General features: G+C 39.4%; 2 protein-coding genes across 3 annotated transcripts; both read right to left on the minus strand.

The window, feature by feature from the left end:
- Positions 1 to 1,534: 1,534 nt before the first annotated feature.
- Positions 1,535 to 13,349, minus strand: DR1 (down-regulator of transcription 1). Its single transcript, XM_040610701.1, has 3 exons — positions 12,690 to 13,349; positions 6,944 to 7,107; positions 1,535 to 3,679 (listed from the first exon to the last, which is right to left on the minus strand). Exons 1-3 carry the CDS (start codon positions 12,907 to 12,909, stop codon positions 3,533 to 3,535), a joined length of 531 nt encoding a protein of 176 aa, XP_040466635.1. The 5' UTR covers positions 12,910 to 13,349; the 3' UTR covers positions 1,535 to 3,532.
- A 1,408-nt stretch (positions 13,350 to 14,757) lies between these two features.
- On the minus strand, positions 14,758 to 24,931 carry LOC121095598 (retinol dehydrogenase 8-like). Of its 2 annotated transcripts, XM_040610686.1 has the most exons (7): positions 24,293 to 24,931; positions 22,228 to 22,296; positions 20,933 to 21,094; positions 19,545 to 19,724; positions 18,363 to 18,456; positions 16,516 to 16,699; positions 14,758 to 15,592 (listed from the first exon to the last, which is right to left on the minus strand). In XM_040610686.1, the coding sequence occupies exons 2-7, from the start codon at positions 22,256 to 22,258 to the stop codon at positions 15,359 to 15,361; spliced, it is 885 nt and encodes a 294-aa protein (XP_040466620.1). In that variant the 5' UTR covers positions 22,259 to 22,296; positions 24,293 to 24,931; the 3' UTR covers positions 14,758 to 15,358. The 2 variants fall into 2 exon arrangements, with proteins under 2 accessions (XP_040466620.1, XP_040466619.1); XM_040610685.1 differs by lacking the exon at positions 24,293 to 24,931 and having other exon boundaries at positions 22,228 to 22,846.
- Positions 24,932 to 25,017: the final 86 nt, after the last annotated feature.

Raw genomic sequence — 25,017 nt, forward strand, 5'->3', positions numbered from 1 at the left:
TATCAGTCCTGATTGCCAGCAAACCCTCACTGGCACGTGCTAAGCCTCACTGACACTCATTTTCGCCACCGAGTTATACCCAGCACACTCTAATCACACATGGCACATTCACAGAGTAGACTTTTGGCAAGTCCGAGGGATCAAAGAGCTAGACTGTCTAATTTACCTGTGAGAAAATTCCATCTTAACACTGGCCAGCATCCCACTGATGTGCTCCCCCTGTGTAAGGCTGCAAAGTAAAGCTTTTCCATCTTGGATTAATAGTGTAATACCAAAAGTAAGTTTAACCACAGCACTCTTAACCATTCATATTATGCTCCACATTCCACACTGTTTTGTGCACAAAACCACAATCCAACACTGGGAGACTAAAATGAGGTGTACACTTCAGACTAAGGATGTTGCTGTTGCACAACAATCATTAAGTTACTTCATGCCTTTGACTTGACACTGTTTCAAAATTATGAGAAGATCACTACAGGCATTATTACACAGCTGATAACCTTAACAGCGGTAGTTTTACAAAATATGAAGAGCATCATTTATAACTGTGACTTTCAGAGACTTATTCCATTCTTGCAGAAATACTCCTTTCCACTGTTCCAATACCAAACTCGACTAGCCACATTTAAACAGCAACATTCAAATACCACTTTAAGTATTGGATGTTTAGAATCCTTTAGACACCTCCTTTAGAAGTACCTCAGCATAGTAAATACAACTATATTCATCACCCACTATGTCATGCAGACATATGCTTTATTAAAGTAACAGAAAAAAGATTTTGCAAGGAAATCACTTAAAGCACCCTGAAACAAGCTCTCAGAATAATTCTGGAAAACCCACAGATAATCTCATCAACTCGATATTTAAGAAACAGACACATCCTTATACATGTTTCTTCTGAGACAAAGTAGCAGTACAGTTCACTAACCAAACTTTACACGCTATGTATCTGGCGTACCAAAAAAATCAGGGGTACCACAAACTCGGGAGTCTCCTGTCTGAACAGCTAGCACATGGAAGCACCATAGGGAAGTGATAAAAAAAATTCTTAAAAGAGTATCTCCTGCAACTGCTGAGTTTTCTTTTCATACTTGAGGTGGAATGGCTGTATAAGTAAAGTACTGTCTAAACAAGACTAAATGAAATGAATTCAACAGGAGACTAACATACATTCTTACTTCCCCAGCCTCTGCCTGTGGTCTTTCACTTCATTAAACTGGAAGTATTTCAGTGGGTTATACCTGACCTACAGGGGTTTCTTGTCCAACTTTTCAAGTTAAGAAGGTGAGGTTATAAAAATGCATATGTACAAAATGCAATTCTCAAGAGGAAAGAGAGCAGGTCAGAAATACTGTTTGCAAGCATTAACAACGCACAGTGAACAGCAATGCCTTCCAACAGCACTCAGGTTGTAAAGACTTCGGTCACAGGAAACGTTCAGTGGGTCAAAACAACAGCAGAGGTTAGGTAGCCTTAATTTTCCTTATAAATGCAATGAAGACAGACTATTCAGTAAATATAAAAGCAATTTTATAAAAACACATCAGAATTTTATTGCTTGAAGAATACAGCATATGAAAAAGCACAAGAATGTCCAAAAGAAAGGTCACAAGGATCCAAACATATTACACCATACATACTAGATGCAGTAAAATGTTAACCTGAATTCTGCATCAGAAAAGAAAGGTGTGAAAATATACCTAATATTATTTAAAAGGAAAAGACTCATTTAAAATATAAAGTGTGAAGGTGTTACAGTACAAATTAGAAAAGCCAACACTGCACATTAACATTGTATCACTAGACTAGGTTTTTCTACCTTTGGTACTTAAACCTTTACAGAAAACCACTTCCTCAGTCAAACCTTGCCTAACATATTTCATATAGTATCCACAAAAGGGGTTTTGTTTCTTTTTTTAAACTTAAACATTCAAACAAATACTTCTGAGTTTTCACTGCATTAATGTGTTTAAGGAAGAGTTCACATTTATTCAATATGCAACTTAATGTATCTCAAATTTAAATGAGAAGTCACTATGTGACTGAGATCTGAACATACGCCAATTGTACCCTGTTCAGATCTTTGTGTAAAAACGGGCACACCATTTTCTGTTTGCATCCTTATGTAAACAGACTGCTGCATCCCTCCTCAAGAATTCTAGCTAGGGCAACTTGCTGAGGTCGTTAAGTTAATAAAACAATCTACACTGTTAAGAGAGCTATGGGATCATCTACAGCAGCATGCAAGTGGCTTTTCTAGTCTGCTCAGATTAGTGTACCAGAAGATATGCCAGTATTACTTCAAGTAACACATTAAAACTCAGCAATGGACACTACTGTGCTTTATTTCAACACAAAGAACAGCTGCTCATCCATTAATCAACAGAATTTTCAAATCAACTACCAAAAGGACTACTACATAACTTCTGTTCCATGTATTGCTGATCACTCTTGGGGAATAGTTTATCAAAAACCTGGACTTACCTATGAACCAATCTGAATGAAGAAAATGTTATCTTTCAACAAGGTATCTTAGTAACCCAGTGGCAATCTAGTCTGGAGAATGTTAGCATTATGATGACAACAATGACTAACAAAGGTTAAATAAATTCCCTCTTTTACGGTAAGCATGCTCTTAACTTCAGCTTTTGCCTTCTTAGGCTTGAATCATTCCCAGTTATGTCAGTGGAACTGAAACAATTTTGTTTCATCAAGTTCCAGCTTTGTATTTCAACAATATGAATAGATCTGGACTACAAAATACCATCAACAACAGTTAACATTAAACTGGAGTGAAGTAATAGAAGAGTTAGTTCTTCAAACCAGGCAGTCTTTGAAGTGAAATAGTCAGTTAGGACTGTCAAAGGATGTCATAATAAAAACATGGGTTTATTTTTTTTTCACCCCTATACAAAAAAAATGACTGAATTTGTACAACTCCTATTAAACATACCTTTTCCTAGCTTGGTGAAAACGTATCATTTTCAAATTTTAACAAGTGTGGTATTTGAGCATATATAATATTTATTGCCATATACATCCTCATTTTAAAAAGAACTAGGAATTCAGACTTTACTATGCTGAACTCTTGCTTTTTTCCCCATTAACAGATTATGTCTACTGCACCATTCCCCCAAAAAACAATTAAAAATTCTAAGTAAGATTTTATAGTTTAGTTAAAAGGGAAGAAATGCAAATGTGGATTTAGAGCTTTTTGTATAAATCTCACTATATTTTATAAACTCGTTTATTGTAACACTGTTTATTGATCAAATAAATGACGCACTGCTATCTAAAATTTCCATATACACCATTAAAAATCCAAAGTTGATATGATACTGAACCTTAAATTTCCAAGAGTTCAAAAAAAGACAGTTTATACATGTACAGCACACAACAGCAGACACCCCTAGAATACCAATTGCCAGTCCATGATGCATACAAACTTACAGGTAAGCATTCATTTCACTGTTTTCATTGTGCAGGAAAAATACTTCTTAGTAAAGACAAACTCAGCTGGTGAATTTCAGATATCATCTTCGTCGTCTTCATCCTGAGAGGATCCTGCCTGATTGGATGCACTGGCTGAGGCAGCAGCAAGCTGTGCCTGTTGAGCTGCTTGTTGCATCTGTAGCCATTCCTGCTGCGCCAGTTCTGCTTGCTGTTGTCTAGCCTAAAGACACGAATTTAATTGTTAAGGCCATACATAGCTTGCGAAGGATCTCTAGAGCACCTTATCTTGAAAAGCAGTTTTATCTGCACCTGCAGGTCCCTTTTGTATATTTTTTTTATTAATTGTGCATACAAAACCACATCTAGAAGTACCTTGATTATTTGTACCAAGATGATTAGCTACATTGTCTCTTCCTCTGAAGAGGCCACCATTTGGAGGCTTTGCAGCTACAAAAAGAAGAGGCAGGAGCTAGTGTACTTAAGTTCCATTGTAAGGATTGTGTTGAACCACTTCCTAGTGGAAAAGCTGAGGTAAAGCAACAGAAATTTTAGGCTTCAATTTCAAGGGACCTTAATACTCAATCACAGTTCAGAGATGCGAACTGCCCTACTTTGTTGATTACAAAATACTGTAATTTGCAATTACAAAATCATCCAAATGTACCACAAAGGCACACATTACCACAAAAACATAACGAAAGCCATTATCTTACTTTGCTAAGCAATCTTTGGAAAACGGCAAGGTCTTCTCAAATTCAGAAATGCAGACCGAGGATGGCTTTGCTACAGAAAGGTACAGTCCTCCACTTAACGGTACAAAATGTACTAACACAACATTTCAAGTAGTTCAGCTGCTGACCTCTCATTTTTCTATCCAAGGTTTTCACTCCTTTTGCAGCAACTACTGATTTCAACAGTATACCAATCAATTGTGTTAAAACTTCAATTTCTATTCTGAATGAACATTAGGAAAAAGTTCTTAAAATTAAAATTCTTCAGCCTTCTTTACTTATCTACTTTTACAAGTCATCACTAAGACTGTAATGATTTTTCTTCAAAATCCCATTACATTACACTCACTGAACTTTGCTATTTATTTCCAAACCATCAACAAATTTTACTTCTGCAAACTTCAAAATGCCAAAAGATGATGCTTTGGAAAGCAAGCAAAACCAGTTTATCTACTTAGCAAAGTGAAAAAAGGGAGTCTCCCCTTATTATAACAAGTGTCACATTTCCTCAGTCTGTTCTAGTGTTAAAAGAACACACTTATAGAGGTAGAAATCTCTTCTCAATGAAGATGTTTCAGTATTTCAAACTTCAAGTGGTAGTGAAGTTACAAGGGTTGGAAAACTATGACATTGTAAAGTTTTAAACAAAGGAAGACAGCAGCATCTGTACACCTAAGAGAGACAAACATTTATCACACACAGTGTAACAACAGGGCTCCTACTGACTCTGCTACAATTAAGTTTACTGTACACTTAACGAGGTCATACACATGCATGCACCGGGTAACAAGAAGCTCAGCACTTCACACTGGATGGATCATTTTGTCAGCGCCTACCCTTACTGACATATTTATAACGATATCACTTAGCCCACTTCAAAAATGGAAAAAAAAAATTCCATTGAGTTTTATTGACTAAGCAGCTTTGTAAGTATCTAGTAAACTTAACTCATTTATTGCACAGATGAACTTCAGTGAGAAAGCCTCAAAAAAAGGCCTAATCTGTTACAGCCCTTGTCTTGCACAGAAACTTACATACATGCACGAACATCAGGATAAGCCATTCTCCTGATTTCAAATATTTACAATCATTCAAACTATGGGCATCAAACATTCATAACATTAACAGGCACGTATTTTAAAACTAGAGCAAGAAGTCAGCATTAGTGTTGTGCTTTAGAATATTAATAAAATTAGCATAAACATGCACTTGCATAAATATTTTTTCAAATAATTACAGTACCTCCAACAGCATATCACAACTAGATTCTTTCAAATATGAGACTGCAAACTTTGAATCTAAGCGGAAGTTCTCCATGTTACCAAAAACTATTTTGAAAAATCATTCATACAATCTCGTCAAACTTGCATGCATTGCCTTAACTGAGACATTAAGACACAGTATTACAGAACTTTCAAAGAACATACCTCACGGGGTCATTCCTTAGATAAAGTGGGGCTTACATAAGGTGGCCACGGTTTCAGCATTTTTATTTTTTAAAATGTTACTCAGGAGCTAGTACTCCCTTAACACACCTTATTTTTGCTGCTTTTTTACTGTATATATCATTCTAAGTTATTTGAACCAAACAGTAAGTAAAAAACAGGTATCAAACTGACTGTTGTTTGTAAATCTTACCCTTAATCCAGAAGCAACCATATTAGTCTTTCTAATGTTAATACAGTCAAAAAAAGTTAGGCACACATGAATTCATCGTAACTAGTTCACTGCATGTCAACAATAGGTATGAGGTATGCTGAAATTTTAAATGCCGTAAAATTAATCATGCAATTAAGATTAAAATAATTGGCATGCTGTAATACGAAAAACAACAGTTATTGTTTCAGTAACATACAAGTATAGTGGAGAGAAGGTCACAGTAATCAGACACGATAATGCATAACTGAGTAAGCATTTTCACCAGAGGAAATTAAAGTAAGAAAATTGAGAAAATAAGACTCATGCTTTGGGTAAGAGGGAAAAAACCATCACTTAAGTTTGTGAACATCTCCAGTGTTAAATGATTAAAAGCCAATTTTATTTATTTATCTTTCTACACTATTTTTCTTTCTACTGTTCTCTTAGTTTAACAAGACCACCATTCTCTAAATGATCCAGGAAAGCTGGGAGGGGAGAAGGCTGGGGTGAAGGAGAATGTGTGTGTGCGTGCCCACATACAGTATTTGCAAGGAAATGCTCTTTCTATGCCTGAACTGCCTTTTAAACTTTTTATGCAGGAATTCGCTCAATTAAAGTCTTGCCAAGAGTAAAGGAAGATGAGAAGGGACAAATTAGAAATTTTGAACAATTAAATGTTTCTTTCAAAGCCTAAGCAATAACATTTATGGACTGATGGCCAGAAAAGATTCACTTTAATGATCAAAACTGGTAATTTCCTAGAACACCAGCTGTCATTCTTTTATTTCCTCAATCAACTAATTCTTAATGCATTCTCTACAGTAGAATGGAAATACTTAAGTAGCAGCAAAAAAACCGCGGCTTTTAAACCTGGAATATAAAATTAGTCTGTATACAAAGCCCTGTATGTCACATCACAGAAGTAACAAGTAGCAGCATCTTATTTGTTTACTTTACTTTCCCCAAATCAAACAGGCCAAGTTCAATGGCACCTTAGATGCCGCAGCAATTCACAAGTAAGGGGATACTTCGTGAGGTGTGCACATGTTTTTGTGGCACTAGATCTGCAGCATTAATTATTCCAACCTCATCATTACAAGTACTGCTTCACTTACTTTTGCAAATAATTCCTGTTGCTGCCTTAGAAGCTCTTCTTCCGGAATGCCGAGGTTCTCCAAGCGTGAACTGGCCTTTCTTCTCTTTAGTGCTACTGTTTTGCATTCTTGTAAGACTTCTTTTACTTCACTGATATAGGAGCCAAACCCCAAACTTTCTAGTGCTAGAAGGAAAGAAAACACATTGTTTATCTTTTACAAGGCTTTTGAGAATATATATCGATTTATTTAAACAATTTTAAAAAAGTAGTAGAAGTTTCATCACTTTTCTATCATCTGGAGACAAAAAAAATCTGCATTTATAAGATCTGACAGCTATTTCCCCCGTCTCCTCTCCTACACCATTTAAGAGTGCATGTTTTCAGGCTAGGAAAGTTAAAGGTAGTCAAGTACAACCAAAGTCCACACTTGCAGAGGATTCAGGGCTTAGAGATATATTTTACTAGAGACAGGCATTATTCTTCAAAGGACATTTTTCTCCCATCTTCTAAATATCCAAATTAAGCTAAGTTTACACAACTAAGAAGTTCTTTCTATTTGAACCATTAACCTTTAATCTCTTGGGGATTCTCTCTTTCCAGTTTTGTTGCAAGCCTGCAGTGGAAGGCAAATTAGCAGCCTATAACAGAGCAAAAGTGATGCATCTGAAATGATCACAAATCCTTCATTAAGGAAGAAATAATTAATATTATCTCAGACCTATGACTTTTAGCTTGTCTTTTAGTATCTAAATTCATATTTCAAGTGCCAAAAAGCTTGAAATGCATAGTTCAAAGTTATATAAAATTATGTATAAACTTTTTATTGTTTTAGTTTCCAACAGAAACCCTCCTATTTAACTCCACATGAAAATGTATTCAGAAATTAAAATCTTGTACTTTTATCTGCCCCAAAAAAAAACCCTGAAATGCAGCTATATCCTGCAACAAGTGTTTTTAACTAATATAAACTAACAGGAAAGACTATAAAAACCTAGGTAGAACATGTGACAAAATGCACACTGTTTTCCAGTTCACCATTTACTACAATATATCTCCAGATATACACACACCCCAAAGTGGAACCTATAACAGAATAAGCTAGAAATATTACATAAACACCAATTATACTCTGTTTAATAAAACAGCTGGTTCATTTCCTGTATTTACACAAGTCAGAGCTTTCTTTACAGAATGACATTTTTTAACCTTTATCTTACTTTATTTTAACCTTATGTCACAAGCTATTCAAGAAATAGCACTAATATAAACTGCGCAACAGCAATCAACAACTTGATATAAACAAGCTCTTGGTCATGCTAACTCACACTACATTTTAACATCAATTTTGTAAGCAACATTTTCCTACCCACAATTACGGCAGGATGCCATTCTACCATGCACCTCAACAATAACCCAAAGGCATTCTGTAAGTTTTCAGCTTCCAACCTGTACTATGGACAAGGAGACAATTAACGCACTGTCTTCAATAGGGCAGCACAGTGCAGCTGCCCAGTCATGCAGGACCACCATTCCTTTAACAGATAACATTTGGCAAATGAACTTACATAATACCTATTTCTTAAGAAAAACAAAGTTAAAAGACAAACCAATTTAAAGGTAATTGGTTCACTTCAGAGACAGTATGCCAGTTCAGTCTCAGCTCACACACACGGGCAACAGAAACACTTTTTTCAACTGGCCCACGGTTTCTGCAAGAACTACCAAAAACCTTCAGAAACTTGTTTAATCCAACCTCAGCAGATAGGAGGCAAATCCATGTCTCATGGTCCAGAACTGGTTATCTAATCTGTCTATGAATATTTAAGAACTCATTCCATTTTAAAATGTAAACAGTATATCCAGTAAACTAGCTAAAGGCCTATTTTTTTTTAAACGAAGTGTAAAATTTTTTAAGAACTCTAGAAGTCTAACATCACGAAAACAAAACATCATAGCAAAACCATAGGTGTTCATCAAAAGAAAATTCACAGTGATCAGGGTTGGCAATCTGCTGCATCAGAATACGACCAACTGCCCAAATCTGAAGTCAAGAACAACATGTGTTTCCACAGAAATTTTAAATGGCCCTTAAAAGAAAATAAATCAATGGAAAAAATTTAGTTACATATTGAATATAGCACACTAAAAATATGCAAAACAAAACAAGTGATATAACCAAACCAGATTTGTACAATTGTTCAACACCATAAAGCTATAAAGAACCATACATGCATCATAGGTCTAGTGCATAAAAATTCTGCTGGCTGTGAAACGACTCAAGAAATTTACTGTCATCTTGAAACACACCAAGGCTTTACCAAACAAATGCACGGAAGGAACACGAATCCCTTTATACTAGCACGGTGCTGAAATGTGGGACAAGCAATCACTACTTAAACAGAGCTACTGTTCCACCAAAACTCAGTCTTTATTTCTTGAGTCTGAAATCCACAAGTATACCCAGATGGCTGTAAATCTGGTATCTTACTGAGGTTAGAATGTCCAGACCAAATTTAAACAACGGAATCCCAAAAAAAGCCTGTTTGGGGGGTATTTTTTGGTTTGGTCTTTTTTTTTTTTTTTTTGGGGGGGGGGGGGGGGGGGGCGGGGATGTGCAGGGGGAGGGAATTGTGGTGGTGGTGGTGGGTGTGCAGGGCAGACTTCTCATGTTTACAAACACCAAATCACAACTACCTTTTTCCCAGTTTCCTCCCACCCTTAATGACTGCAAGAAGGTGCAGATTTCTGATTAATCAGGTAAGCATAATCAGCTCTAGATTTTTTTTTTTTTATACAATCAGGTCATTCATAGCTGAGATTTTTAACTTTTTATGCTCCTTTCAAAGAAAAATAGCTTCCAAAGTAAAATCCCTAACATTAACAGTTGTTTGAGTTTTTTGAATCTTAAATACACACGTAAACATTGTCAATATCCTAACAGCCCATGAAAAGAAGCTACAGGATTTGCCATCAATCTACAGCCTACTTTAACTGCACAACAGTTCCATGTAGATCAAGTAATCAACTTCACAAAAATAGTGATTCAACATCTCACCATTTTTAGAATTCAATGAAAGTTTAATTTCTCATAAAAAGCCTTCTCCATCACCACTCGCGTAACTATCAAATGAGGCTATTTTCTGTTCCATGACGGAAGGATATTCATTTGCTTATTAGAGTCTCAGACTCACAGCTGGGTTCCTGATAGCAGGATTCAGCAATAAACATGGAGACTACCTCCACTTATGACCGCTGCATAGCCTTGATGCCTTTGGGTACTCTCCAGGGAAGCTGCTTTGTGTTTTATCGCTAGTAGTGAGTGCTTGGCATAGCCTGAGTACATCTATCAAATCAGACCTCTCGCGGGACACAAGAAGCCTCTGCTTTCCTTTCCCTATGCTGCTGACAGCACCGTGCCAGTCAAATGTTTGTGCTACTGCACAATGAAATACCGCGGGGACTTAGTCTATCTGAAGCATAACCCAGTGGTAGGGGGAAAGAGTTCTAGCTCAGCACGTGGCCACAATAGTTTCAATGGTGCAAAGGAAGGTGTGTCTTAAGCACCACTGCTGCCAAACAGGTAAGTACACAACAAAGTGCAGTTTCACGTTACCTCTAATACAGTCCAATGGCAAGGTGTCACCAACTGCAGAGCGTCTCTCTCCCCTTCCTCCTTCCTGGTGAAACACCCTTCCTACTCCTTGCTTCCAATCTAGTCACTTCTTGTTTACAGGAATAGTCAGATCAGCAAACTCACCTGACAGAAAACTGCTCCCTCCCAGATTCTCAAAAAGTCACAGGATCAGTTACATCAGCAATTGCTAGATCCAGCTCTATGGAGGGTACAAAAAGATTCCTCTTGGCAGCACCCTGCATTGAGGGTGGTCCAGGTATGATGTGATGACCATTAGCCTCATTGTACTTCTAAATGAACTGGTTCAAGTGTTCAAAAGACAAGATATCTGGATGACTACAAGAAATATATTTCAATTACTTTGTTAGCATTATTGTCATGGAGCTACATTAAGGGGCAGTCAAAATAGTTAAGTATGCAGAATGTATGAATATGGATGAAAATGCTGAAATACCACAACTATAGACACATAACCACAGTTCCCAAAATCAGCGATCTAAACCCTCACACCTCACAGAGGGATCATCTGCCAACTGACCAGCATCTGGAAGAAGCTAATAGCAATACACCTCCCTAGAGATATCAGCAGCAGAAAATCCAAGAACAACTCCTAGCATCTCCAAAGCATTACAGAAATGGATAGATCTCCAAAGCTGACTAAGAAGTACAAATCCAATTTGAAAATTTCTCCTAACTCTCCAATCTGGTAACACAAAAGCCAGAAAAATACCTGTTTGGGACCACCTGATGATGATGGGCACATGCACGTTGTGCGTATGCACACACACACACACATATTAGTTTCAATTTGTTTTCAAAAAAACCCAGGCTAACCCTAGGGCAGCAACAGATGAAATCTTTCCTAAGTACCACCAATACTGGGCAAAAAATACTTTCATCTGTGAATTCTTTATTGTCCTCAACCTTGACGATCATGTCTATTCCCGTGTTAAGATCTAAGCTCAAATGTTTTGGGTGTCACTTGAAGAAACTTTCTGTATTAAGAAGCATCATGCCCAAAGTATGCTTCCATGGGCAAGCACAAGTTTTACTCTTTACATCCTGAGCTTCTGTGACGGAATTGCTTTGCTAAACTTTCAGGTCCACATGTATTTTACTTAATATTAAAGCTCATACATGCCATGTATTTTCTTTTGCTGTTCATAATTCAGTCAAGTACTTTAAACTCTTCTGGTATGCAAACTGATATAATCCAACAGTACCGGATTTTTTTCTTTTGTTCCAAACAGAGAATCATTACCAAAAAAGCTCCACCTTTTTTATTTTTAAAACTAAGTTAATACCATCATAGTCCTGAAAATTGCTCTACTGCAAATAATACTGTTAGCATCTCTACCAAGCAGCAAAGTGCTCTTTCACTGTTACTGCTACAAATTTATTTGGAGCAGACACTGGTATCAACCACCTCTGCTTCAGCAGCAAAGCGAATGATTCCTGACAAAAGATGCCTGTTGCAGACTTTAAGACGAGTCAAGGAAACTCCCTGTTTGTAGCAGAATTGAAAGAAAAGCAAAGAAGACAGAGAACTCCAATTCAAGCAAGGGGAATCAACAGCAAAAAGAGATGCAAGGGCGTAAGTTACGTTTAAACGCTTTTTACAACAACTACAATGCTTCACGTTAAACTGCCAGGCCCCCAGGACAGCGCTAGAGGAGTATTTTAGCGGTATTTTACTCTTCAGAGAGCCCAGACAGGGCGACTCTGGGTTAAAGCCTGACCCTCACATACTCCATCGTACACCTTTTGTCAGTCAGCAGTTCGGAAGACATTTAAAAAAAACTCAGGCTTTTAAAACAGGCTGTCAAAGAATTCGGTATGGCCATTCGCAAAAGCAGACCTCGCCTCACAGGTACGAGAGCGACGAAGGGGTTCGGTGCCCCCCCCGGGGGGACACAGCCCTGCCCGTACGCAAAGCGGGAGCGGGGCCCGGGCACCCCGGCAGCCGTGCCGAGCGCACAAAGGCGCGACCCCTGCGGCGGGCCGGGCCGGGCAGCGCGCACCTTCCCCGGGGACACCCCCCCCCCCCCGCCGCCTTCTGCCTCCTCACGGCCCCACAGACCGCGGGGGCGGCCCCGGGCCCCGCCGCGGCGGGCAGCCGGCGCCCGCTCACCCTGTATGACGTGCTCGGGGGAGATGGTTTTCTTCTCCGACTTGTTGCAGATCTCGTTGGCCTCGGAGGAGATGAGGTGGATGAATTCCGTGCAGCAGTTCACCACCAGCTCCCGGGCGTCGTTCGCCACGCGCACGTTGGGGAGCGTCTCCTTAATCATCTTGTTGATGGCAGCCCGGGGGATGGTCAGGTCGTCATCGTTGCCCGACGACGAGGCCATGCTGGCTGCCGCGCGCCCCCCGGGCGGCGCTCCGCTCCCGCGCTCACGGGCTCCCCCTCCGCTCCCGCCGGGGCTCCAGCGCCGGGAGCCGGCCAGGGGCGGGCGGGGCCGCGGGACGCGGCGCTGCGGAGGGGCGGGGAGCGCCGCCGCCGGGCGAGCGGGCCGGGCCGGCGGCCGCCGATGCGCGGGGCCGGGAAGCGCCGCTCGGGCTCAGGGCTGCCTCGGCCGCGGCGCCTGCCACTGCCGCCTCCGCCACATCCTCTGGGCACCGGCGCCGCCGCCTTATGAACGGCCCGAGGGAAGGCCGGCCGCCAGACCACCCGCGCGGCGCGGCGCTCCCCGGGCGGGCTCCGCGCCCCCCTTCCCCGGCGGCGGCAGCGGCTGGCCCGGCGGTGAGGGCGGCCGCGAGGCGGAAACGTTCCGACTACGGGCTCGACCTGCCAGGGACGTCGCTTCCGCCGGAAGTCGGAGCGCGCTTCCGCCGGCTGGCCCCGCCCGCCCGGGGAGCGCCGGAAGCGCGGGCGGCACCACGTGCGGGCGGTGGCAGCGGCGAGGGCCCCACCGCCCCCCACCCACACGCCGGGCGCGGCTCCGCGGCCTGCCCGGGCCCGCCGCCCCCCTCGGCCCCCCCCGCCCCATCCCGGCAGCGCGGCGGGAATTGCTGGCCCCGGCAGCCTCGCCGCCGAAGCGGGACAGGCGCCTGGTGCTCGGCCCTTCATCCGCGGCCATCGCCAAACGTGCTCGGCCTCCATCCGCGGGGCCCCGTTGCTGCCCTCATCCCCCCACGGGCAGTAGCGTAAGGGCTGGACGAAACAAACCCAACCGAGCCGCGCCGGTGCCTGGGGGAGGCCCGTTAAATTCTGCGGTCCCGGTGGCGCCTGGCTTCGTTGTGTGGCCAGGGAGGCACACGGTAGGGCTGCCCAGCCCCGGGCTGCGGGCCAGAGACAACGCACGGGGGTTGTAACGGGCATTACCCCCGCCACCAGCAGGCCCTGCTCGGTGGCTGCCCTGGCCCCCCGCCGCCGGCAGCGGGGCCTCCGGCTGCACGGCAGGGCCCAGCAGGGGCCATGTGCCCTTCAGCTCCAGCAGCACCCCGCTGGCACTGAATTCCTGCCTTCCCAGCTGCTGTTCCCACCTCTGCCCCCACCCGCGCACTGATGTTGGGGTGCAGGCAGCTGCCCGGTGCTTGAGGGAGGTGTGAATTCCCAGGGGAAGGCAGGGGAGGGCTCCAGGGTGCTGTTCTCCAAGCGCCCTCCTGCCTGCGGTCCTAGGGAGATCTCTCCATACCCCACACCTCAGGGCTTGCTAAACAGTCACGACTGCAAAGCGAGCCCAGCATCGCCCGAAGTGCTTGGTATCCGCAGAAGCTGACGGTGCAGGGGCTACTGCCTGGCTCCGCTGAGCTACCCTTTGGGCAGATGCAGGGCCGGGCCACTGCAAGTCCCAGAACAGAGCTGGATCTAGGCTTGGTGACAAAGTACTGAGGGAAGGAGAAAGCCAGATCCCATATCCCCTGTGAGCTGCAGCTGGGCTCTCCCAGTAGAACAAGGACTGCACCAAGAAACCACGAGGCAGCACCGAGGGAAAGCTGGTGGTCAGAGAACAAGAACGCCTTGGAACGCCCCCATGCCCCCCGCTTAGCCTCAGCTGAGTTGGTGGACTAGGGTGAGGAAGAGAGGGAAAAAGACCTTCTCCTCATGCTGGAATTTTGGTTTAATATATACGTAGCTTGGAAGAGGAAAGCATGGGGCTCAGCTTTAGCCACTCACAACACTGCAGGCAACTGATGGATTTAAATTATTTCTTACTGGTAATATTTTGTTACTTTTGCAAAAAACAGTACCCAGACTGTAGGAAGATACTTTATTTTAAGATGTTGCTGTCCACTATGTAGAATAGGCCAGTAACCGTTGCCTACAAAGAAAGCATTCAAATATATATGAATAATAAATATTATATTTGTGACATTTTAAGATTGATGAGACTTTGTCTTAACGTTACTGGTAAGTAGATCTGATTTCTGAAAATGAGAATGCTATAGTGATTGAGGGATTACTGTTCTATTAAGTAAAATGAGAAAATATTTTTTGATATTAAGAATCTATTTGCCTACAGTACACATCTCTGCATGTATTATATTCTAATAAGTGAAGGGGATCAAATTAATACTGAACATACAAGTATCAGTCAATGGCCATGTTCCCCTGAAAACAGCTCTCTAAAAAGCAAACACTAAACAGAATAAACCTATAGCTGAAGGATTTTAATTTCAAGGTTCTGCAACCGTAAAGTTAGAGATAAACACCCTAGGCTGAACATCTTAGCTATGCTCAAATAAACACCTTGCATGCCTTTTCACAACTACAAAGCAAAGGCATTTGAATAACAACATACAGCATTATCAGTAACTACAAAAAGTAATTCCGATTTTCACTATATTATCTCATACTTATTGTGAGGGTTTTCCCAAGTCAAAGCTCTTTCTACTTCTCCACCTTAGCAATTTGATAAAGTTAAGACTTGCACTGAAGATTTTGTCATGATGAAAAACCATTTTGTAGAATGTATCAATGGGTAGATCTCCATTTGGATCTGCGTATTTCAGAGTTGTCATTGGAGTATACAAGGTGTTGGTCTGATGGCGAAAAGGTGGATTTTCTGCAAGAATTACCTTTACTGTATGCTGTCAAGAATGAGAAATAGAATTGTTAAAGAACCCTTACCAAAATAATAATAACCGAGTTTTCAGTTAACCAGAGGAAAAGCTGAAGAATAAAGTGCTAGAATTAAATAAAACCCTGTATGTAGTTTTATTAGAACTTCATTAGAAATTTTTCTTAAAATATTTTTAAGGCCCTAAGAAGTACTACTTATTTATTCTTATTCCTATTTCTGTTTATCTATACCATGGTGATAGCACCTTACACCTAAGTATCCTGAATAGTCCTTAAAAATTATGCCTATATGCCCACAATAGGTAGATCCTTCCTTTTACAGTTCACTGGGAAAGGACAGAACAGTGCACTCTGTGGCAAGATGAGAGAAACTTCAGCTGACACTGATGCTACCCCTTAACATTAAGCACCTGAAATCATTGCCGCCTCCTACAGCTTGCCTAAACTTGTCTTCCTGCAGGAAGCCCCAGGCACCAGAAACTACATCCGTGTATCTTCTCTCGTGCCTTGGTGGTCTGGGGTAGCTGAGCGAACTTCCCATTAGCAGCGGGATTACTAGTGAGATGGAGGGGAGAGCAGCTTTAACCAATGGTGGGAACCCTGTGTAGATGTATGGTACCACTACAGAATGTTCAGACTTCAGTAGATGATGTATAAGTGTATCTAAGACCTCAGTGGCATTGAAATTACAATTCCTAGTTGTTTTCAATACTTCAAAATAAATATTAAATATTCTAAAGGGGTTTGTTTAAAACTCAAGATTCTCGAGTTTTTAAAAAGAATTTTAAATTGTGTAGGTTACATTTGATTAGATCTAATGTCTCTACCAAAAAAACCCCACCAACCAATCAGTGCATTCATAAATGACAAAGGTGGGGGAATTATTTTTTTTTTTGAGAAAGAAGAAGATAGAGGCTTGTCGATGAGTTACCTCTGCAACATCTTCAGCACTTTGTCCCAGGCTCTGGAAAATCTGTTTGTAATTTTTAAGGTAAATATTAGTAAACATCTCAGCTGTTTCTCCATCTGCAGCTGAAAGATCCATTTTCATTCCATCTTCAAACACTTTTCTTTCAAACTCTGTAACCACCGGGCCTGGTTCAATCAAACTTAACCTATTTAAAAAGCAAAGATATACTGGTTATTGACTGCTCTCTGTGGGAAACATACCCCTCAATCCTTCTCAAAAGAAGAATTGCACTGTGAGTACATTTTAGCAAGCAATACCAAACAGTATGTTCTGTAAAGGCAATTCATACCACATCACTTGTTTCATGCTCCTCCCCATCCACATGTGGCAGTAGAAATCTGTGCAGCTTAAATTTCAGCAAAGTGCTGTAACTTAATTCACAGCAGAAGTCAGCGCAGTTGTTAACTGCTATCTCACAGCTGTGGAATATAATAGACAATTTATCCCCAGGAGCTTATCAAATATTAAGAAAAATAATCAAAAGATTATTATGACAAATTCACTACTTTCTGAACAAAATCCTGTACATATATATCTTTCTTATACCTTTCTCAGAATAATACTGGAAGTAGCTGCCAGAGATGGGGGAATTGCCCAAACATGGATTTTCTTTGTCAGTTAAATAATTAAAGAACTGTTAAATAATTAAAGAACCCTCCACAAAATATTATAATAAAAATCAACATGGAGAATTTTGCTGTGGGTGGACAGATTTTGGCTGCTGCCATATCTGGAAAATTTTATTTTGTTCAGTATTGTATTTATTATAGCAAATCACTGAAATACAGTTACTGGTCAGTTCTTTTCTCAGGCAGTAATTACCCCCAGCCACTACAGTTACCAAAACACTCTCTGGGACAGGATGTCTTCCTAGACTTAAGTTCTGATCAAGCTATTGACCTTGACAGCAGAATTCCAGCTGCTGCTGGAACTGAAGCCTTTTCTCTTGCGTCACTTTTCACACTGGACCTTGAACTTTTGCCATTCTTTTTTTAACCTCCTTTTTGCTGTGTCTTATACTCTTGAAATCTTATGAATTCTGGCATATCCTGTGTATCACTACAATTTATTTATTTTAAATCCCTCCGAATTTTTCAGAGTGGTAATCAAATATCACAGTTTGGATGCTGCTTTGTCTCTGAAATCCCAAGACAGCAGCTGTCTGTTCCCCCACAGCACCAGAACTAAATGCTTAGGCACACAGAGATATTTAAAAATTGTTGGACTTCACACGAAAAGTAGTAGCAGAATTACACAAATGTGAATATACATGTGACAAGTCAAATGCCAAAGTCTCACAGACAATGAACAGGACCATTTTCTTAAATACTGTCTTCAACATTAAGAAATAGTACACTACATTATTCTCACTTCTCACTCCCACCTCTTGTCATTTTAGGTATCATGTCCTGTGTTCTCTCTCTCTGATAAGCCCTTGAACTCTTTTGTTTGTGACTTGCCTAAGTAGTACGTTATCCTTTTTAAAGGAAAATATTACAGGTTGATATTATAAATTTATTCCTATGATATTGTATGCAAGAATCTGTTTTCAGTTACATAAAGGTTGTTTAGTTTTGGATAAAACATAGTTTAGCTGTTGAAGTGAACACATTTATTTTAGCATCTAGATCTTTTTATTTGCTTACATAATGTGAATAACGCGGACATTTCTATGCCTTTTGTGATATACAATGCCCATGGGTTCTTCAATCTGTTTCTCCTAGACAGCAGCTTCAAAAATGTTTGCTAGCTCTGAATATATTTAAAACTGTCTGAAATACAATTTACACCCATGCATCAATACTTACTGCAGTTTGAACTTGAGTGCTTGTATAGCTAAACTTTCACAGAATCCTTCCACAGCAAACTTAGATGCAGCATAAACATCATTAAATAAGATACCTGATGGCACAAACAAAACATCCTGAGAATGTGATTATATTCAACATACCAGTAGTTTAGTTTTAAAAATTCTTCTATTTTCCTAAAATCTCTACAGTCTGGCTGGGAAAAATTAGAAAAATACTTGTGTACACTGAATCAAAATACAATACTGATTGTTCTGCCTATGTTCTCTAAATTGCTCATTCTAGGAAAGGATGCTTCACTAATGCTTTTCTTCCTCCTAGCTGATGCTGTGATCTCCTTGGATGATATTAAATATTTTGTAGTCTAAGATATTAAAGCGTCTGTACATACAATACCATCTGCATTATTTATCAGCGAGACTTTAATAGGCTATAGATGAACACAGAAGCTGAGTGCAATACCAAAGATGTGATTATGCAAGAGATCCAGCTTGCATCCGAGTGATTTAGAAAAAGCACTGCACCAATCCATTTAGGTGGGAGGCAAATACTGCATTAAACAGTAACAACTCTTGCAGTTTGACTTAGGACCCTTGCTCATCAGAATAATCCAGGTAAGATCAATGCCATGGTAACAACAGAAACAAATACAGCTAGACCAGATGGAACACAAGAGTAGGAGCATCATTATCTGTTGCTAAAATTAGACTCCGTGGAGTTTTATGAGAGGAGAAACTTTACAAAAAAGTGGTACAATTGTCCAGGACATGATTGGATTTTATTCCATTATTATTGTGCAGAGTGTAGTAAGCATGTTTGCCTGTCCCCATAATCTTTTCCAAAAGGAAAAAGAAAAGTAACACCAAGCGTGTTTTCCGGGTAATATAAATTAAAATAATTTAAAAAAAAAAATTAGAGTTTGAGTTAAAACTCTAAAAAAAATTTAAAATTCACTCTGCAGGTTTGTTGTTAAAATATCTTGAGTAGTTATGTAGAAACATTCTACCTAGATAGCATAAAAACACCAGGTCTTAAGTGCTATGCTTTTTATAGTTGCAACTTCAGCATTAGAAAGCACAATATACTAGCTCCTAATTATTATTTTTTTCAGATAAGAAGAGATAAGCTTTAGATTTTGAGTACTGAACTCTTAGCTGAAACAAACAAGCAAATGAACTTTGCCTTGTATTCCCATAACACTGCTTATTATAACTATATGCCCGCTCTTTCTCCTCTTCATGTCAGGCAAAATCTCCTTCAGGAGTCGAACCAGTCCAAAGAAGTTGGTATCCATCACGGTTTTCATTTCATCTATGGTCTGACATTCAATAGGTCCAATGAGCCCCATTCCAGCATTGCTAACTGCACAAAATGGAAGACAACGGTGAGCAATAACCTCTATAAACATTAACTTGTAATCTTTACTGGAAAGCATTTGAAATTAAAATGAAGATTAACAATTAATTGATCCTTAAAAAAGGATTAAAAAAATGTTATTCTGTCACTAAAGCTTTGCAAATACACTTGACCTTTTTATTTTGAATTATGCTTTTAATCCAGTTTATCTCATTTTGCATTTTTTAAAATTTCTGATTATTCCTTTTCCTTTAAATTCTAAATGGTTACATGAAAATGAGCCAAGAATTATCTGTATTTGTTTATAATTCAGCATTAAGAATTAGAAGCTAAAGTCAATACCCATAGGAATGAACACAAGTCTTCAATTTATTCCAAAAGTTCACAGACCAAGCCATATTTTGCTTTTTCTTTTGTTCACATCTTCAAGAAAAAAACCCAAAACCACAACACACACTTCCATTGATTTTTATTTGCCTCCTGAATGCTTGTAAGTGGGGAATGATGGCTAGAACTGGCATTCTGCACTAGAACTAGTATGCCAAATTAGAGTATAATGCACTTTGCCGAAGAAGCTTATTAAGCAGTGCTTTAATAATTAATCAAAATAAAGACAGGCCAATAATTTTCTATTAGGGAAGATTTAATAGTGGATGGTGTAAGCAATTTCCATCTTACTAGGAGATTAATATTTACTTTTAGCAAAACAGCATGAAAACACTTCTTGTTGAATTTGTGAGGTACAACTACAGTTCTCAATACAAATTGAAAATACCCTTACTTTCTTTGCATTTGTTCATTAACTTGATAATTTCCAAATGCTGCTGCTTTCTTAGTAGAGAGAGCTGTTGCCTTCACTGTAAATATGACTACGCTTAGCCAATAGAGCAGAAAGTCCTGTGCATGAAAACGCCAATTTCGGCAAAAGTTCTCTTCTCATATTTACTAAAAATGCATCATCTTATCCAAGACACTTCTCTGATCACGTTCCTCCTTTGTAAACAGGGAAAACAAGCTTCCCTATTTCATAGTAGCATGGTGAGATTTAATCCACTAATGTCTTTGTGAAGCCCTAAGAATTTTGAACAGGATACCCTATGTAACTATTATTACTTTGATAATTTAAAAAATACAGTAATGAAACTTCGAGGGTATTCAAATGATGTTAAATAGAGAACAGATATCCGTTTATAACATACACATCCTGTACTTGCCTAGGACATCAATCCTTCTGTCAGGGATACTATTCACACAAGTTTTAATAGACTGTTCATCACAGACATCCAGTTGTTTTATTTCAAGGGTTTTGCCCAGCCTGTGACCTGCAGCTTCCTCGAGTGGCTCTTTCTTGGCCAGATTCCGCATTGTGGCATACACTGCAACACACCAGAAACAACAGTTATTAGAAATAAAGCCTCTTCTGTGGTGGTCTTACTGAGAAGTATTGAAGAACATCACTTTTACATCTGTATCTTAAATATCAGCGATAAAACCCAGATAAAAACTTGAAGTAGAAACAATCCATTTTCACCATAAATTGTCACTGATCTCCCAGAGTCTGGTTCTGAAATCTTCAAGAAATTCAAAAGAAGAATTAAACCATTATACACAATGAAGAACATGCAGCTATGAAGATAATATTATCACCAAAACTTTAAATACTGGGTATCAAGTTATACTGCTGAATCATTTTTACGTACCTAAAACCTAATTTTGGATTCCAGCTTTTTTTTTTTTTCCCCCCAAATCAGTCAACATACTTGGCAGAACCATAATTTTATTAAAAAGAGGAAGACAGATGCTTCCTTAGGTTGCAGAAATGTCTATTTTTGCAAGCTACTTCTCAAAATATAAATTAGTTTTATCATTATTGTCCCAGTTACCCAGAAAACTATGGATCTGCATCCAGTCAGCAGTAAAATACTGTGAGGGTTACCATGAGAAACTCAATTACCAGAGGTTACTGTACTCACCCTGCCATCCATTTTCAACCATAGCAAAAATCCCATTTTGCAGCAGAAAGACAAATCCCAGCCCCTTTGTTCACCCTCTTATGCCTACACGGGGTTGGAATAATTAAATGTGCTTTAAGGTAAAAATGGCAAATTTAAGAATTGTTTTCATTTCTTTGGTCCTCAAATAGGCATGTATATTTCATTCAACAAAGATTTCAGTAGCCAGAAGCAAAGCTACCTACAAATGCGAATGCAAATCCAAGGTAGCATACTACAGACATTTTCAGCTATTTGTTTCATACGACCATCTTTTTCTTTCTGCTGCAAACTATTCAGTTCAAGTAGTTGTTCAGCTTCAACACAGGTACAGTAATAGCTGCTTACAGAAAGTGGTATATTTTCACCGTGCTGTAATTTCTTGACAGTGAGAGGAGGGAAAACTAACAAGAAGCAAGTCAAAGTGAATACAATCACATATTCACAGAAAAAAAAAATTAGTACTACTGCACTGAAGAATATATTTCTATACAGATAAGTAACAGATACATTATTACCTTTAAATCTTTTCTGTTCATCTTTTGCCATTTTTACAGCTAATGCCAGTCCAATTCCTGAGGAGCAACCTGTAATAAGAACATTTCTTCTTGCCATTCTTTTCCGTGAGTGGTCCAAGCAAGACTTCTTGTTCAGAGGAGCAACAACCTGAGTGTAGCTACACAGTATAGCGTCATTGGCCTTTAATGCTGTCCTCAGCTTTCCTGAGTCAACAAATCTGAAAATGCATACCTGGACCCTGCATGATTAAGGGATAATCTCCAGCTTGACAAAAACAGAAGCAGATGCTCCTGCATGAGGTTATAATCTGCATTATCAACATGGACTATACTTAATACAAAATTTGATTAACCTTTAAAATGAAACATTTGTAAGCTATGTGGATTTTTTATTTTTTTCTGTAGTGGAATGACCTACTGGGCAGAAAAAGCCTTGCTACAATTACAGTCTGTAGTGTCAGGTCTTCCACTCATGTCTATACAAAGTAAAATGCACCCAAAATGTGATCCCCCCCCATTGAAGGTGTTCAGGCTTCCTACACTTAGAGCACCTGCCTCATTCTTTTGCAACAGATTGACAAATAGATTTCTTTCCTGATGCCTTACTATTGTAAGATTCCTAACAGGCTTTACAGAAAAAGTAAATACAAATACAGGATGTAGATTTGGAATGAGACAAGTTGTTCAGACAGATTCCTCACATCTCTCTTTGGCACTGTTCCTAGCCAAGAATAGAGAAAGTAAGCAGGTATGCTGGCAGCAGAGAACAGCCAGGAAGATGTTGAACATACCAGCTTCACTACATGGAAATCCTTTTAAAAAGCTTCTGTTCTCCAATTGACAAGTTAGGGGCACAAAAAAATTTAAAAAGGAAAAAAAGAACTAGCATGATGTCTGACTCCATTTTAATTTTGGAGAACATATGTCACCAACTTTGCATGTAAGCTCTGAATTAAACAGAGGGACATTTGGACTGGCAATTTGGTGCCATTTACGTTTACCAGAGTAGGCACACTACATTCAGAAAGAAAAAAAAAAAAGTCTTGTGAAATTTATAACCCATCCTGGGTGACAGAAAAAGAATCACCTTAATAAGCAATTAACCTCTCATTGCAATGCCATTATACATAGAAAAGTGTTTTCCAAGATTCAATAATCCCATGTTAATGCAATGCAGTTCAGAAGAATGAACTTATTTGTACAGATGTAAATTGGTTAGTAACTCAAGAAATAGGACTCTACAGAAACATTAACTGAAGTTACCAAGTTGGGGTGGGGGAAAGTCCCTCCTTTCCAAAACAAATAACTTCACTTGAACATTGTAACAAGCGGAATCAGTAACTTTCCAGGCAAGCAACAAAATAGCAAGACAGCATCCAAAGTTAAAGAGAAAACGTAGTTATGATTCTACTTATTTATCAAGTTTGACCCACAGTTTTACCAGAGAAGTGAGTATGCAGATACACAATTTTCATGCAAATGCCATTTAGCCGATTCAGATATTAGGCAAATTGCTTTTGCTGTTCATGCACATTTATATTTAGTGCATGTAGGAGGAGCAAGCAAAGCTTTATACAACACTACGGTAGGGGAATGCCACTAGTGGTGTGATGCAACTGTAATTACAGATTGGTTACATTTTCCACTTGAAATCCTGGTTTGAAAGGCTTACATGTTCCTTTGCTTTAAAAAAAGCGGTTTAAAATTTGATGCGTAGATTTTTAGCCTGAAGGCAAACTGATCTGGCTAAAGAGAAGAAAAAAATTAAAGTAGTTTAATATTTTTCAATTATTACACTGATCAACCTAATTCTACTATTTTTCATTTACTATTATATAAAGAAACAAATAGCTTGATTTAAAACACACACTATATTTATTTCCATAAGTAAATAGTATTTTTTTGCTACATCATAATTTTCATAATAGCAAAATAATGTGAAACTGCAGAGATACTTCAGATGACCTTGACAATAGTAGCAAAATATATGTCTGGTTTTATATAACCACTTATAGTAGAACAGTTGCCATTTGTGCACCGTTTGCATACACAGAGAAAGACCTACCTGCTACCCAAGGAGCTTAGCACACTTCCACCTGCAGAGCTGCTGAAATACAATAGACAGGTTTGTTGGCTGAGATACACTTTCAATCTACAAAACACTAAACTCAGGCCTAATCTTTAAATTGCAATACATTCAATTCTGTTCCTCTGCTTTATGTCAAATAACTTTAACTTATTTTCTGAAGTAGGGATCACATGTCTTAATGCACATAGGTCATGTGTGCATCAGACTCAGGTTTAAGCCTTATGACTATATGTATAATTTCTGATGCTTACGTAAACATAAAAGTATTAGAAACTGAGCCACTGGCCATTTGTACTAATTAAATTGTGTAGAAATTATTTCCAGTTTTCCAAAAGTAAGTTTTAGAGTACATAGTTATGATGCCATTTTACTCAACAGTAATTTTTGCATGGATTTGGAGGTGTGTGTGGAATTCAAGCTTTATGGCCCTGTTCCACACCCCTTTGCAACTGAAAGGTACTCCTTGGAGTAAAGGAAACAGGTTTTGCTAGTGTGTATGATCAAATCAATGTCCTAAAACATCTAACAAGCAGGTAAATTTTAATAAGATACTGTGTCTATAACATTGCAGGTGTAAAAAAAAAATTCCCCCCAAAAATTGTTAATAAGGTAATACCATTGTGCTCCTAATTAGAAGTCAGATGTAAACCACATTTTTACACTGTTTAAAATCCTTCGGGAAAAAATGACAGCTGAAATAA

The sequence above is a fragment of the Falco naumanni genome, chromosome 11, assembly GCF_017639655.2.
Source record: "Falco naumanni isolate bFalNau1 chromosome 11, bFalNau1.pat, whole genome shotgun sequence".
Lineage (NCBI taxonomy): Eukaryota > Metazoa > Chordata > Aves > Falconiformes > Falconidae > Falco > Falco naumanni.